This window comes from Procambarus clarkii, chromosome 62, assembly GCF_040958095.1.
Source record: "Procambarus clarkii isolate CNS0578487 chromosome 62, FALCON_Pclarkii_2.0, whole genome shotgun sequence".
Taxonomy (NCBI): Eukaryota; Metazoa; Arthropoda; class Malacostraca; order Decapoda; family Cambaridae; genus Procambarus; species Procambarus clarkii.
In genome coordinates, this window is record NC_091211.1 from 16695844 (window position 1) to 16713366 (window position 17523).

At 41.8% G+C, this 17523-nt stretch overlaps 2 protein-coding genes across 2 annotated transcripts in view; both read left to right on the plus strand.

The window, feature by feature from the left end:
- The window catches only part of LOC123766445 (serine-rich adhesin for platelets), a 25977-nt gene extending 17400 nt beyond the window's left edge, over window positions 1–8577 (plus strand). Inside the window, exons 5-6 of the mRNA XM_045755554.2 lie at window positions 1753–1983; window positions 5386–8577. Coding sequence (XP_045611510.2) covers window positions 1753–1983; window positions 5386–5466 — 312 coding nt within the window. The 3' untranslated portion in view covers window positions 5467–8577. The remainder of the gene's footprint in view (window positions 1–1752; window positions 1984–5385) is intronic.
- On the plus strand, window positions 6174–16721 carry LOC138354330 (piggyBac transposable element-derived protein 4-like). The gene is made up of 3 exons (XM_069308481.1): window positions 6174–6195; window positions 10185–11732; window positions 16708–16721. Exons 1-3 carry the CDS (start codon window positions 6174–6176, stop codon window positions 16719–16721), a joined length of 1584 nt encoding a protein of 527 aa, XP_069164582.1.
- Window positions 16722–17523: the final 802 nt, after the last annotated feature.

The window sequence follows — 17523 nt, forward strand, 5'->3', positions numbered from 1 at the left end:
TGTCATGTTTGGCCAATCACTGTCTCCCCCTTCTGTCCATGATTCTTTTTCTGTGGCTTTATTTTTGGTTTCTCTGTCCTCCAGTTGTTTGGTTGAGGAGCTTAATGCTGTCCTCTGAAAACGGGGTTTTTGTTCTTTTGTCCCTGGTGGCATTATGTTCATTTGCAGCCAGATCTTTCTTTTCTGGCAAAGACCAAGTTGGTTGGCTTCTGGAGGGGAATCCTGTGGTTATTGATAATTGGGTGGTTCAACCAGGAGTGCATCGTGTGTTGCATTCAATGGCAGCTCTCTGCTGCTACCTTCCAGCCACCAATTCTGCTCTGGTGGCTGCCTTGTGGTTTGATCCTGTTTCTTTGGTTCCCTGTTCCAGAGTCCATATTTCCCCTGGTCATCTGCAGTGTTATTAAGTCTAGTCAGCCTGCAATCAACCCTGGTGCCCATGATGTTAGAAAGTATATCACTCTTTTGGCTGTGTTTGCAAACATTTCCTGGGCTGATATTTGACCTCAATAGTTTTGGAGGTCAAATAGGGTTCTGGTGGCCCAGTATTTGCTGAATGTTACCAGGCCTCAGCGCTCTTGTGTGGACTTGGGTCATGTCTCTCCACCAAGAGTCTGGACACTGTCCTGATTCCTGTAGGGCTTGCTCTTCCCTGATAAGTTTTCAGGTTTTCTTCCTTTTCCATGGGTATTTAGCATCAGGGAGCCACAAGAGGATCCCTCTAGAAAACCAGAGTTGAATGTAATGAAACATCAATTTCTAGGAGAGCCCCAGTGGCTAGCTCTGCTCTAGAACTGGGAGCTCAGGCCTGGGCAAATGGTGAGCTACTTTCCCTCTCCCCCCAAATAAATGGGGGGAGGTGGGGTGAACGAGTTTGCACTAGTTCTGAGGGAATTCGATTGTTTACATAGTTGGGGGAGGTTTTTTAGGTGGTTTTGAGGCTTTGGTCGGCCGAGCGGCCGAGCGGACAGCACACTGGACTTGTGATCTTGTGGTCCTGAGTTCGATCCCAGGCGCCGGCGAGAAACAATGGGCAGTTTCTTTCACCCTATGCCCCTGTTACCTAGCAGTAAAAATAGGTACCTGGGTGTTAGTCAGCTGTCATGGGCTGCTTCCTGGGGGTGGAAGCCTGGTCGAGGACCGGGCCGCGGGGACACTAAAAAGCCCCGAAATCATCTCAAGATAACCTCAAGATTGGTCTCTTTTAATCCAGCATTTGTTTGTTTTAACTCCAACACTCTAGTTGCCTATCCCAGTGAGGTGGTGAAAATAAATGTTGCTGCTCCCTGTGCCTCTGTGAGGGGGCCGGGTTCTGGCTCCAGTACCCAGTAGGCCTCGAACTCTACAGCTGATTGACCCAGTAGATGGTAACCATCTCAACATATAGCTTCAGGGAGTCACTGGGGTTCACCCAGAAATTGTTATTTCATTACATTCGATGCTGGTTTCTATATTTTAACATACCATAATATTAAATGATGACCAAACAACTCGGAAGATGGAGCAGTGACAACATTTCACGACTTGGTAATGGTCCTGGATAGACTTAAGTGTCGTCGCTTTCCTATCTTCTGAGTTGTGGTTTCGTCATCATTTCTTCAGCCACGTTATTGTGACTCATTGTCTGCATAATATTAAATGTTTTGAAATATTCTACTGATATTTATGAATAATCTTTCACAAGTCATGGATAACTTGTCATATAATTTGGGAAATTATACAAAAGTTTATAGAAATTCTGGCATGTTTCAGAGTGGAGATAATAGTGGAAGTATGGCATCATCGTCTCGTGGGGGAGGACTTGGAAACAATGAGGTACTTAGTGCAACTATACCAAGTCAAGCACGCCTTCCTCCGATGCCTTCATCACTCCTGCCGCCTTCTGAGCCACTTAAGGGCCTTCAGTCAGATACAAATAGATTACCTCCAGCTGTGCTTAACAACTCTATGAATAATATCTTCACCCATCCTCCACATCATCAGGTAGGCTAGAGGCAGTTTATTGGGTTGAGAATAAGCTAACAAAGTACGATTTAAAGTCATTACAATCATGCTGATCTACATTGCTTATGCACCTAGAAGTAACCTACAGTGGATTGAAGTTCTAAGTTCCTGCAGAACTTAGGAACTTCAGTTCTAGTTCCTGCAGAACTTAGTTCTGATGCAATATTGTAAATTTCAAGGATTACATCTGATTTTCCAGAGATACTGTAGTATACTGCTTTGATGTTGGATGTGTTTAGTAAGTTCTATGCTTTCAGGTACACCAACTTCTAAGAAAGGCCACTCGTGTAGGGTTCGTGATTTGTGCATTTTGGGATTATGCTTGGGTAGTGATTAAGGATTCTCTTGGCTTTATTCTGTTGCTCTGTGGTGTGCCTTTCTTTGTTCATGATTTATATGATTAGTTCTTGATCTCATTTCCACCTGTTCTTTAATGCTCTAACTGCACACCCTAAATTGGGTCAGTTTTCTGGGGTACATAAAAAAAATATAAAAAAAATTTTCCTTTCAAACTCATTTCTTTCTGGTGGTAGGAATTTTTTTTTAGTAATTTTAGTTTGATTGCAGTGAGCTGAAGAAATATTGAAAACATCAAATTCCAAGATTTTCAAGTTAACTATTTGTAATAGATTTCTCCTCGTCATTAATATCTTCCAGGTCCATAAATGTTCTTGGGGTTCCTCTTTTGCTACTGTCCGTTGTATATTGTGTGGGCTTGGTCTTGCCAATTCTATGGGATTGTGGTGGCCCCCATAGCCACCACACGTGGACTGCTTGACTGTTGTGGTGGTTGTGGTGGACTGCTTGACTGTTGTGGTGGTTGTGGTGAACTGCTTGACTGTTGTGGTGGTTGTGGTGAACTGCTTGACTCAACAGAGCCATGTCGAGGCTCCTCATGTGTGCACCTTTTCTTCACTGCAGGACATCAGTGTCAACTGATCTGTTCTGATGGCCTCCATGGAAATGGGTGTGAATTCAATACTTACAATAATCATAATTAATATTGTGGTCAGTGATGTCACTATTTTTGTCAAAATATAGCTAGAACAGGCACTTGCTTGTTCTAATTAAAGTGGCAATGTAAAGCAACCCAAAACTGGCATTTCATTCAGGAATGCATTTTATGAGCAAATATAAAAAACACCTGGGGATGTTGGGGGATGTTTCTGGGGTGTTGTGCTGGTCTCTTCCTTTCTCCTGAATGCAGTATGTGTAATGTGAAGAGTTGTGGGTCAGGGAACTGTGTTGTGATGGTGCTGCCATCTGGTCACAATGGCTTACTGGATAAGTAATGGACTGCTAAGTGCAACTTATCTAATCACAAGGGAGAACTCTACACAGCTCTTAAGTTCTTACAGAATTGTTCTTGTATCAGTCATTCCAAGTTTTACAGAGTTTCTCCCAAGTTTTCCCCTGGCATCTTTAATTACTCTACAGGGATCATTTATAAAGTTTCCAACTGTGTCAATGTCAAAAATATCACCTGTCACAATATTTGTGAAGGCAAGAGGTCTTACTTTAGGGGACATTGCTTGGAGAGGAGCTTTTCATATTTACTCAAAACCATATTTATAGATGAAATTTCTAAATCTCAATGCATTGGATGTGCAAACACACACACACACACACATACATTGTGTGTGTGTGTAAGTGTTGTGTGTTCCGTTGTGTGTTCTAGTTGTGTGTTCCGATTGTTGGAAAGCTTTTGACACAGTACCGCATAAGAGGCTGGTACATAAGCTGGAGAGACAGGCAGGTGTAGCTGGTAAGGTGCTCCAGTGGATAAGGGAGTACCTGAGCAATAGGAAGCAGCGAGTTACGGTGAGGGGTGAGACCTCAGATTGGGGTGAATTCACCAGTGAAGCCCCACAGGGCTCTGTACTCGGTCCTATCTTGTTTCTGATATATGTAAATGATCTCCCGGAGGGTATAGATTCATTTCTCTCAATATTTGCGAACGATGCCAAAATTATGAGAAGGATTAAGACAGAGGAGGACTGCTTGAGGCTTCAAGAAGACCTAGACAAGCTGAAGGAATGGTCAAACAAATGGTTGTTAGAGTTTAACCCAAGCAAATGTAATGTAATGAAGATAGGTGTAGGGAGCAGGAGGCCAGATACAGGGTATCATCTGGGAGATGAAATACTTCTCGTAGCCTGGTAGGGGGGCCTCGTAGCCTGGTGGATAGCGCGCAGGACTCTTAATTCTGTGGCGCGGGTTCGATTCCCGCACGAGGCAGAAACAAATGGGCAAAGTTTCTTTCACCCTGAATGCCCCTGTTACCTAGCAGTAAATAGGTACCTGGGAGTTAGTCAGCTGTCACGGGCTGCTTCCTGGGGGTGGAGGCCTGGTCGAGGACCGGGCCGCGGGGACACTAAAGCCCCGAAATCATCTCAAGATAACCTCTCAAGATAACTTCAAGAGTCAGAGAAAGAAAAAGACTTGGGGGGGGTTGATATCACGCCAGACCTGTCTCCTGCAGCCCATATCAAGAGGATAACATCAGCGGCATATGCCAGGCTGGCCAACATAAGAACGGCATTCAGAAACTTGTTTAAGGAATCATTCAGAACTTTGTATACCACATATGTCAGGCCAATCCTGGAGTATGCAGCCCCAGTATGGAGTCCATATCTAGTCAAGGATAAGACCAAACTGGAAAAGGTTCAAAGGTTTGCTACCAGACTAGTACCCGAGCTGAGAGGTATGAGCTACGAGGAGAGACTACAGGAATTAAACCTCACTTCGCTGGAAGACAGAAGAGTTAGGGGAACATGATCACCACATTCAAGATTCTCAAGGAAATTGATAGGGTAGATTAAGACAGTCTATTTAACACAAGGGGCACATGCACTAGGGGACACAGGTGGAAACTGAGTGCCCAAATGAGCCACAGAGGTATTAGAAAGAACTTTTTTAGCGTCAGAGTGGTTGACAAATGGAATGCATTAGGAAGTGATGTGGTGGAGGCTGACTCCATACACAGTTTCAAGTGTATATATGATAGAGCCCAATAGGCTCAGGAACCTGTACACCTGTTGATTGACGGTTGAGAGGCGGGACCAAAGAGCCAGAGCTCAACCTCGCAAGCACAATTAGGTGAATTAGGTGAGTACACACACCATGTTATATGTGAAAACTGTTCAGAAAAGTTATATTTTCAGAATACCTGGTACCAACATATGATTTAATTATTAAAATTATGCATTAAATTCATTTATTTTTGTCAAATACAGTATCTACTTCAGGCTCTAAAGGAAAAGAATTAATAGGGTAACATTCAATGATGGTAATTATCTTTTAAATGTTTTGGGTTTACTGATGAAAAAGTGATTTCTCTTTAGTATTAGCTAGTTGCTAATAAAAGTTTATTTCTTTTAGGTTGGCATAGGCCTGAACTCCTCCTTACCATTACCACCGACCACATTCTCTGGCATCAACTTCCCAACACCCGACCATTGATTATCGTCGTATTTCCAGGTACTGAAAGTTTGGTGTTACACAGAACAGGTGCGGCCGTCTTATTGTTGCAAACCAATAGAAAATAAGCACTCTGTTGAACTATTAATTTTTTCTGGTAATGTACAGTTCTCCAGGATTTGGGAATTATTTTTCTATCATTTCTCTAGACTTGAAAGTTACAGGGAAGAATTTGTGTAATAATTTGTTTGTTATGTATTAAGACTGTTAAGAGTTCTGAACATAAGCTACTGTTACTGGCTGTATGATTATGGAGTTGAGAATTGTAGAGGAATTACATTACTATGTTAAGTGTAGGCAATGCATAAAACATGATGGTAATTATATATTTTAGTATTGAATGGATTCGGTCAGTAAATGATATCTGCTCATTCTTCAGGTCAGCAATTTCTGCAGCTTTGAATGGGACTGTTAGTGTGAATATTGTTGCACACTAACAGCACCATTCAAAGCTGGAGAAGTTGTTGACCTGGAGAACATTCAGAGATTGTTTACTTCCCAAATCCATTCAATAAAATATATAAATTATTAGGAATGTTTAAAATTTCTAAACCTGTATTCTCTACAGTACATGCAAAGGAGGTAATATTTTACACGGAAAATGTTAAGAGGGACTGGTTCTAAATCTGCAGACAGTAATAACTGCTCTTGAGACCAGGAAGCATGGCAGAAAGTGCAAAATAGCCCCAATGAAAAGCATAGTTGCAAAAGGTATGCTATGAGACAATTCTATCAACATTAAGGGACCAAACCTTGTTCAAAAGAGTACTTGATAAACACCTCCAAAGGATACCTGATCAACTAGGCTGTGATTCATATATCAGACTGCGAGCAGCAGTGTCTAAGACCAGACTGCCAACCAGAAAGCCTGGTCAAATACCGGGCTGCAGGGACATTGATTTTCGGAATCAACAACAGATAGGCAACAGGTAGGTAGACATAGTGCAGATGAATAGGAGACATGGAATGGAATTGTGGACAATTTCTTTCTCAAACTTATAAATATCTCTTCATAAATTATTGAATAAAGAGCACACAGTGCTACACTATAATAGCCACATAATGAAAGAGCTTATTTTTCTACCAGTGTTATTATATTGAAGAAATGGCTAATGCTACAGTATACTGTATATTCAATGCAGTTTTGAAATGAACGCAGTGTGCGTCTTGGGTGGAATGTGTGATGCCTTGAGGGGCTCAAGTCGACAAGCTGCTGGTTTTCCACTTCAACCCTCAAGTGGTATGACCTGCTGGCTGGACAAATATTGCAGATGAAATGCAATATTTTGTTATTGACAATTGAAACAATTTCTATGACAAAAACGACATGTATAGAAGGAATGTTGTATATCTGTCAAGGGCAGAGGTGATTGAGGGGGCTATTTGTCAGGATGTACACTACTAAACTAAAAGATAAGCATCTGGGTTCCAGTGAGTGGAGGTCGGTAAACATGATATCCGACCTATGAAAGTGGAAGAAAAGAGATATGAGGATTTAGGATTTTCAAAAGTTATTCTTGAAACAGTGATAATAGAGTGGAACACAAGAATAAATATTATAATGAACTAAAGGAATATTATATAAATAGTAGGAGTACAGTATTAGGAAAAATAGTTTATACTGAAATAATAATTTTATTGCAATCACAGAAAAATGGGTGTCTAGAAAATATGGATCAATTCCAAATACGAAATTAAGGGATACAAGTTATTTCACAGCAGAATGCAAATTAAATGAGGAGCAGGAAATAGCAAAATAAGTTGGAGAAAATTGTGAAGGTGTCAAACAGGGTATAAAAACTGCATCAACATGTGGTCAGACAAATTTCCATATATTCCTCTCACTGCTGTCATATCACACTCGTACTTCAAGTCAATACTTTTCAACCAGCATGTAAGTTAAGGGATATTTGGCATAAAATGCTTACCACAAATTGATTTATAGAACATGGGGTAGTATGGCTACATAGACATGACAAAAAATGACTGTGACAAGTATAGGGGTGTTAGAAAGAATGATGGGGTTAATGTATTAAATTAGGATGAATATTTAAATATGTAGATGAGAGCTATTCATTACACTTTTCACTACCACACTTGACATATTTGGGAAGCAGCATTTTGGCTGCATGTAAACTGAGAGGATATTAGTAATACAGTACTAATTATTACTAGTAACTCGTCTCTCTCACAGATTATGCAGTATTTTCCAATTCTCATATCCAGGTAGAATTCATTAATGTTTAACTGACATCACTGAAACATTATAGGAATACTGTACTGTACATATGTTTATATTTATGGTGATGTTTCTGATTGACTTATGGAATTTGTTAATACAGTACAGTGTATAGCAAAATGCATTTGAAAAAACAGCTTAATGAAAAAAAAATGTATACAGTGTATAGAAGTAATTGTGATGGTGTGTTTCCACAGAAAGACTACTGCATTTGTCAGTCACACAATACAGTATAGAGTTTTGAGTCTAAGGTTATCTTAAACAATTGTTCTGTGATAGTAATATATATGTATATATATTACTATGTTTAAGGGTGTTAGTGTTGGATTTTATTAAACCAGTCTAAGGCAATGATATATTGAATCATAGAAGTGATTTATCATCTCCCATTGTTATGTCTATTTATATTCTCAAACTTCTTTGTTTTTGGTCTTCTTACACTTCTTTCTGTCTTGACTTTTCTTGAGGATCTTACTCTTCTTTCTTGTATATTATTAATTCTTAGAAAAAAAGTTGTAACTGCTCCTTGATATTAAAATTGATGTAAATTTTCTGAACGTTCACATACAATATTTTTCATGTTTAAAATGTGAAAGCAGGGCTGAAATGTTGTTTTGAAAGATCAAACAAAGTATTTTGATATATAAATAGTTTTTCTTTCAAAAATTGGCATATGAAAGACCTGTATAAAATGTTGAACATTTTATAATAAATCACAGCAGATCATATAAACATATGCTGGAGGAAAGATCATAGGTACAACACTACAATAAAAACTTTAATGTAAATGTAATAAAACAAGCTCCACTTAGTTATATAGATAATTGTTATTTATGAATAAATATTTACATAGATTCGTGCCCATGAATAACCTATGTGAAGCCCCTCCCCCGCTCTCATGACATAATAGATTCATGCCCATGAATAACCTATGTGAAGCCCCTCCCCCGCTCTCATGACATAATAGATTCATGCCCATGAATAACCTATGTGAAGCCCCTCCCCGCTCTCATGACATAATAGTGGAGGGCTATAGTATAAAAATAAGTAATAGCGCAAGGCCAAACTGAAACATTAAAGTTACCACTCAGTTCACGTGCCGCAACACATTATAGTAGCCAGCATAGACATAAACATCCAGGTAAATATTCAACCTTATAAATGAGTGTGTTAGCACTTGTGTACATGCACACTCTCTTCGCTTCACCACTGTGTTATAATATGACAGAGAAACCACGTAGTAAACTACTTGTGATGCCAAGTGGCTTTTGCTAACTAGTGCCTTGAAAGCTTGAAGGTTCAACTTAACATGGAGGTACCTTCCCCCTCCCTCACACAAAGCTTGAAATGATATGTGTCTGTTTAAGTTAGTAAAAATTATTTTATCTTCTGGGCCTGGTTGATGTTTGTCTGTAACTAGCTTCTCCTTTTCTGGTTAAGAATGAGTTCACTGGCTTCCAGACAGGTCTTTTGGTTGTTGATGCTTGGTTCAACCAGTGTGCCATGTTGTAACAGCTGTCCGCCACAAACTTTGTACCATCGATTCTGTCTCGGTGGATGCTTTGTGGGTCAATCCTGTTTCCTCGGTTTCTTGTTCCAAGGCTCATATTTCTCACCTCTGTGAGAGGGCCAGGTTCTGTTGTCTTCATGTTGACTGCCTGTGGTTCCTCCTCCTCCCAGGCAAGTCCTTGTGTTTTTCATCCGCATGAGTAGTTAGCTTCAGCGAGCCAAAAGGGGCTTACCCCCAGAAAATTAGTGTTGAATGTAAGAAATACCAATTACTGGGTGAGCTCTGGTGGCTCCTACCCTGATTCCGTCGTGAATGGCTGATTTCTCTCCAATACTTTGGTGAAACTGGCTGTACACTAAATGACAGACTTAAGGAACACAAAAGAAATATTAAATCTGCACACAAACAATACTTTCTTTCTTCTGTCATGTTGGGAACTGTAATCATCCCATAAATTGGTCTTCTTCAAATATAATCTTTCCTGCCACTACACTTCACAGATGCCATCTTGTCGAATTGGCTCTGATACACACCGTACTCAACATGAACCTTAGTCTTGGCTTTGTTGCTGTTGACTCTTCCCTTTCACAGTACATAGTAAAATGCTCCAACCTTCTTAACACTTTCGCGCTATCTGGATGCGCTGGCGCGTACGGTTTCGTCTAACGTAAACGCATAGTGGACATAAAGTTATGTCTTCTTTTAAAATATTTGTATAAAATTCAATTTTAATCCGATTTCATTGGGGTTTGTTTCGAACAACGCGCCATGAAGTTCTCTTTCTCACCACTAGGCCGCCTGGCGCGTCGGCCTACCCGGTCACGTGACGGGCCCATTGTTTTCGTGTCATGTGTCGTGAGTCGATCACGCTCCCCTCGCGCGCCAAACTCGAGCATTTTTACCCGTTTCCGTGTGGATTATACCCAATTACTTCATAAAAAATGGATCAAGGTCAAGGCCCAAGCACTTCTACGCCCAAGGAAGCCTCCAGGTCATCGAGAGTGGACAAAATAACCCAAATTTTTAAGAAGTGGAGCGGAGTGAAGCTCACACCAACGAAAATTCCAGGCCTTGTGGAGGATTTATCAGAAGCTGAAGGTGATGTAGAGGTATTGGAGGAAGATTTTGGAACCCACAACGATTATAGTGTACCTAGAGCTAGAGGGAATGATACGGCAACGAGTGATGAGGAGACTGAGGCCCTCACCGAGGAAGAGGAGGCACCGCGACCCCCTCCTCCTCCTCCATCTCGGCGCACACGTGGTGCATCTAGGCTACCTAGAAAAGTAGCTACCAGACATGTTACTCATCGTAGGAACACACGACAAATTGCGCCAAGTGATTCTGAAAGTATAAGTGATGAGGAAAGTGATGAGGATTCATTCGAGCCTGCTGAAAGGCGTACACGTACAGTACGTACTCGGCAGGCTGGGGCTGGTGAGGGCTGGAGTCGTAGCAATATTTCTCCAGTTGTTGATGATTTTACTGGAAATCCTGGACTGAAAATTCCCAAGCCTACTAGTGCACTGGCTTATATTCAATTGTTCATCACGCGTGCCCTCCTTGAGTTCTTTACCGTTGAAACAAATTTGTACGCCTCGCAGTTATTCCGGATGGCCAATGAAAATGTATCAGATATTTGGACCCCAGTGAAGGTGAGTGAAATGGCGCGATTCCTAGGACTGTTCATATTGATGGGCATAATTAGGCTCCCAACTATGAGGATGTATTGGCAAACGGCAAAGCCATGGCATGCTCGTTTCTTCAGCTTGTTCATGACGTCCAGACGATTCCAGCATATAAACCAGTTTTTCCACACATTCAATACCAATGCAGTGCCCGTGAACAATCGTGATAAGTTGATAAAAGTGAGACCAGTGATGGATTACTTGAAAGAGAGGTTTGCTCAAGTTTACATCCCCAAGAAAGAGTTGTGTTTGGATGAGGGTACAATGGCATGGCGAGGCCGACTATCCTTCAAAGTGTACAATCCAAACAAACCAGACAAGTATGGTGTGAAACTTTATATGCTTGCTGAATCTGTCTCTGGGTACATATATGACTTTGACGTATACTCAGGTATTGGTAAGACGATAGTGGATACAGTAACGGGGTTGATGCAGCCTTTACTGAACCAGGGTTACCATTTGTACATGGATAATTACTACAACTCGGTTACCCTGACAGAAACATTGAGAGAACTTGGGGTGTACACATGTGGCACAATTAGAATGCTACGTGGCGCCCCAAAGGTATTGCAAGCTCTAGCCAAGGGTAAACTTCCACTGGATACCACAGTATACCGCCGCAAAGATAATACCTTCATTCTCCTGTGGAAAGACAAGCGAGTGGTTTCAATCATTGTCAACATCCACAATGCAGACACTCAGCGAGTTCAGCGAAGGAAGCGAATTCGCAACCGAGACGGAACAAGTGGAATACAACAGGTAACAGTGAACAAACCGACTGCAATTTGCGAGTACAATAAGTTCATGAAAGGTGTGGACCACTTTGATCAAATGGTTAAATATTACCATTTTACCAGGAAAACTCACAAGTGGACCAAAAAGATTACCTTTTATTTCCAGCAAATGGCATTGCATAATGCCTATGTTTTGTACAAATACAACACAACTGATCGAAAAAAGCTAACATTGCTACAGTTCCACGAAGTGGCAATCTGGGCCCTATTGCACTGGGACACAGAGGAGTGGCCTAAAACATCATCATCATCTCAACACTTGCGGCACGCTCCAGACATAAATAATGACACAGCTCCTGCCAATGCTGACGCCATGCCAACTCCCGGACCATCTGGTGTGAGGCGGCCTTTGTTCACTACACCACCTCAAGATGAAGCAGACAACGAATCTGAACCCGACATGTCTGCCACACTGCCAGTTGACGAAACTGTTTTGTCAGATGAATCTGACTCTCCTGCAACTCCTGTTACACCTCCAGTGAGAGGACCTGGCCGCCCTATTGTTGATTCAGAAAATCGCATGAACTACAAACTGAAACATGAAATTTACAGACTGCCCAAACGTCTCAAGTGTCATGCATGCGCACGGTCCGGTAAAAGGAAGGACACGAACTATAGATGCAAGACCTGTGGTGTTGCACTCTGTGTTGTTCCCTGCTACACCAATTACCACCGGAAACAGGTGTATTGGGTGGTGAAGAAGTAACCACCCGCAACAGCTTCACTCCACCTACAAACCATCTGTTGAGCAACTTCAGGAATGAAGAACCTGAAGAAGGTGGAGTGAAGAACAAATGCTCAACTTACTGTTCCACAACCAGCCTTCCCTTGGTAAGTACACCTATTTGGTCCAAGTTTGTGTAGTATAATTTAGCTCATAGAACATTCTATTGCGAAAACATTGCCACAAAAATGAATGACATACATACAATAATAATATCAGAACAGTGAAATAAGTGTAAACTTTCAAAGCAACGTTTCGCGCGTGTGTCGTCCGGTCACCGTTACCGGGTAACAGTGCGCCCACTTCCCACACTCTTGCGAGTGGGCCGGGACCATTATTCTACGATTATATTCATATCACCGTGTTGGGAATTTTATTGGGAGTCCATTGATACCAAAATTAAGGCTGTAGGACAATTGTAGAGGTGATAATAATCCCAAGAGTAAAAACATTTTGTTGCTGTTGAGCGCTCACGGCGACTCATCTTCGTAGTTATTTATTTCATGCTGGTATCTCTATAGCTTTCGTGACTTTTTTTACTGATGTTCTTCTAGAGAATTTTATTGCGAACACGTTGGTACCAAAATGAAATACGTAGCATGAAAACTAAGGTCAGAAAAGTAAAAAGAGTATACACATTTTTGAGTACACACATTTACGCTTAAGCGATAAAAACGCCGCGCGCACATACGGTTGGCTGAGTGACCTTCGCCGAGAGCGCGAAAGTGTTAACAAACATGATCTGACTTAAGCCTTGCCTTCCTCTTTCTCTTACCTCATCCCATTCTTCCTTCATCCCATTCTTACCTTTCATCCTATTCACCTTACTCTTACCTTATTTTAGAAATTACCTTCTTCTCTTGCCAGCTCTTCACCTCACTCTTTCCTTAATTATTGGCCTGTTTCTTCCTCTCTTCCTGGGCCGAGGTCCCAGAAACACTTAAAGATGTTACACGACCAAAGATCACATTCACTCTAACCATCTACCACCTACGGGCTACTTATGCCCATACCATCTCTTGTGGGGCCTTAATCTTCATAAATCAATCCTCTCTTCCTCACGCAGGACTTGATAATGGTCCAGGACAGACCGAAACGTCGTCATTTCTCCATCTTCTGATATGAGTGGTTTGGTCATTGTTTCTTTACCTTACTATATGAATGCGGTTATCATCACAAGAGTTGTTATGCAAATGTGGTAATCAGCATTTTATATTGATGATTATCAATATACTGTACATCAATATGATCATCAATGATGATCATTGTAATCATCATTGTATATTCCATCATATTTACATGGTAAGTATATTAATGATATTCATATGCTTTTCTCAACTCATATGCTTATAATGAAGTACAGTACACCATGTCAACCAATCACTATTTGAACATAACAATAAAGGTACTACAGAAGGCCTGTTGGCTCATACAAGGCAACTCCTATTTATATCAATATAAATATGAGCTGCTTCATATGCTCCAATAGGCCTATTTGAGGCAGCCACTACTTATTTTGATATAAACATGAGCTGCCTCTAATGGGCTCATATGAGGCAGCTCCTATATACAGTATATGGACATAAATAGCAGCAGCCTCATATGGACCCACAGCAATCACTGCATGGTGAAATAAATAATCAACTGCAATAATTTAATAATAATAGTGATAAAGATTATGTACAAGGCTCAGATATCAGTGAACCTGATGCTGGTGACTACATATCATGCAGTGGGACCTCTTTTTCTGAGGGGGAGCCCCTACGGCTCCCTGGAGCTATCAGGCTGGTATGTGTTATATTAGTCCAGGGCATCAGTCAATTGGAGATCAGCCTACTGGGGACCACGAGCCAGAACCTGGGCCCCTCAGAGAGGCAAAGGAAGTAATGGCTTATAGAAACCCCCATGTGGTTGGGGCATTTCGTGTCTGCCATCGACCTGGATTGGCACCCAGAAAGGTAGGCATAACAAAACAAACCCCCACTAGGTAAGAAATTGCAACTGAAAACTGAACTGGGAGGCAGAATTCACCCTACCACTTGAGGAAACAAGCAAACGTCATCATCGCGCCGCCTGTCTGCACTGCTCTTCCCCTTCCCCGTTCAACACGCTTCCACTACACATAAGGGGCATAACTGGCAAACCCCTCACAGTGTTCAAGAGAGAACTGGATAAGCACCTCCAAAGGATACCTGATCAACCAGGCTGTGACTCATACGTCAGGCTGCGAGCAGCCGCGTCTAACAGCCTGGTTGATCAGTCCAGCAACCAGGAGGCCTGGTCGACGACCGGGCCGCGGGGACGCTAGGCCCCGGAAGCACCTCAAGGTAGCCTCAAGGTAGGTAGCCCCCCCCCTTCCCCCTTGGGAAGTCTCCCCATACTGGCTACCCAAGCCATCCACTTTGTTGGCTGATGTCTGGGGGCGGACATTGACTCTGGCCTCCATATTTCTGTGCTGTTGTGCCTTCATGGTGTTGTGCTGTGTGAGGTGCATTGGCCAGGTGTACTTTGAGCAGTACTGGGACTGCATGCACTCGGGGTTCTCTTTCCTGGGCGCACTTTAAGTACTATCCTTGGGTTCTAGGGTTCCCTTCCATAGAACTTTCGGGAACCACTTCCGTAGGGGGTCTTTGCTGCTCGCCTCTTACCCCGCCCTTGGGGCCAGCTGGGGTTTTCGTGGCCTTTGTTTGGCCTTGGGCAGGAAACAGTATTGTTTGCTTTCTCATGCTGTCTATCCTTGTGCCCATGACATTAGGAAGTTTGCTGCTTTGGCTGCCATCTTCGGCAATACAGTGGTACCTTGGAATACGAGTGTCCCTGTATATGAGTTTTTCGGAATACAAGAAGGATTTGCTCGGAAAATTTGCCTCGGAAGGCAAATCATAGCAAATCAAATTAACATGTGAAAATTTTTTAATATTCAGTATTTTGTGACCAGGATTCTGATAATAATAACAGTGTTTTGGCTAGTGTTACCAGACGAGTAGTATATTGGGCGGCACTTTGCTTTGTCATGTGATCTCAGCACCTGGAGAGTGTGGGGGTGCTAGGGTGAGCTTGGATCAATGGTTAGGATATTATCACACACACCAGAACTGTTTACTGGTTTCTAACAGTGAATAAACATGTAATTATATATATTGTGTGAACATATGGAGTCATGGAAGCCGGTCGGTTGAGTGGACAGCACACTGGACTTGTGATCCTGTGGTCCCGGGTTCGATCCCGGGCGCTGGTGAGAAACAATGGGTAGAGTTTCTTTCACCCTATGCCCCTGTTACCTAGCAGTAAAATAGGTACCTGGGTGTTAGTCAGCTGTCACGGGCTGCTTCCTGGGGGTGGAGGCCTGGTCGAGGACCGGGCCGCGGGGACACTAAAGCCCCGAAATCATCTTAAGATAGTGTAATAACAACTTGGTGTATTCTAACATTATATTGTGATACACATATCAGTGACACAAATATACCTGTTTATACTGAAGTTCTACACATTCTGTAATTACTCAAGTGTAGTTACAGGATGAAAGCTATTCTAGCAGTGTTCTGTCTTCCCAGTACTCTTTGTCATATAACGCTTTGCAACCCATCCTCCGAATTGGCAGTACGGTTTAATACTAAGTGTAATGAGTACATTTCCTTACTGTCATACATAGTACACAATTGCACTTATGGGGCTGTTACAGTTACCTCCCCATTTATTCTCCTCATTTTCTGTTAAGACACTCAGAATTTTAGGATTAAGTTTTCAAGTTCAATTTGCTATATACAAGTTTTAAATATCAGGAATTTCTTTTTAAGTTTTATTAAACAATAAATTTTATACAAAATTTGAAAATATCCTGAGTTACTTTACAATTTATTGATATATTTTAGTTTTGTTTTATTAGTTTTATAAAACTTTAATACAGTATCAATATAGCTATGGGTTAAATACTAATTGTAATTAAGAGGCAATAAAATGCTTATCTTCAAACACTAAGAAGGTTAGGTTAGGTTGTGGTTTTCTATTCAGCTTTTCAGGTAAACTCAAATATTTACAATATATTTGACAGTACGGTTTAATACTAAGTGAAAATAAGTACAATTCCTGACTGCTCTGAATAGTACATAATTGCACTTACTTGTGCCGTTACATTTACTTCCCCATTTTTGGATGACGGGCTGCACTTTGAAACTACTGACTGTTTTGATCACCACCACCTTCTCTCCTAACCTTTTCCAATTGTTTACTACTCTGTTAAAATGAATTTTCTTATATTTCTTTTGCAGCTTTATTTAGTTAGTTCAAATCTGTGATGTCTTGTTCTTGAAGTTCCAGGTCTCAGGAATTCTACCCTATAAATTTTGTGGATTTCATTACTATTTTGTACGTACTTATTGCATGGGCATCATTCAACTGCTGCATATTCCAGTTTTGGTCTCAAATGTAGTGAACAATTTCTTTAGTACACCATCCATGTATTTAAAAGCATCTGTGATAGAGATAACATTTAAAAAAACCAGCGTTGAATGTAATGAAACGCCATTTTCTGGGTGAGACCTGGAGGCTCCCCAGAGCTTTACCGGCTGATATGCTAATGTCAGACTTTGGCATCAGTCATGTGTATGGAGTTCTAGGGCCTACCGGGGACCACGAGCCAGAACCTGGCCCCCTCAGAGAGGCACGGGGAGCAATGGCCTATAGAAACCCCTGTGTGGTTGGAAGTATTCTATGTCTGCCATCGACCGGGTCAAGCATCCAGAAAGGTAAGCATTCCAAAACAAACCCCTATTCTGGTGAAAATTGCTACCTAAGCCGAACTAGTGGATAGAACTCTTCAACAGAAAACAAGGAAACTAGTATGACGTCATACGTCACCGCGCCGCTGTCTGCGCAGCTCCCCCCTCCCCGGGAGGGAGAAGGGGGAGCCCCAGACCTCCCACGCCGGCTATCCACCCATCAGTTCTGAGGCTGGATGTCAAAACATGCGAAAAACGCCGACCGGAGGGAGGGAGGGTTGCCAGGGAGCCTCCGGGTCTCACCCAGAAAATGGCGTTTCATTACATTCAACCCTGGTTTTCTGGGGGGAGCCCCATCAGCTCCCC

What these genes read in the sequence shown, in the direction of transcription:
- LOC138354330 (XM_069308481.1), top strand. Translation starts at nt 6,174, where the DNA reads ATGAAAAGCATAGTTGCAAAAG. An exon ending in GAAAAGCATAGTTGCAAAAG is followed by an intron (nt 6,196 to 10,184) that starts GTATGCTATGAG and finishes AAATGGATCAAG; the next exon opens with GTCAAGGCCCAAGCACTTCT.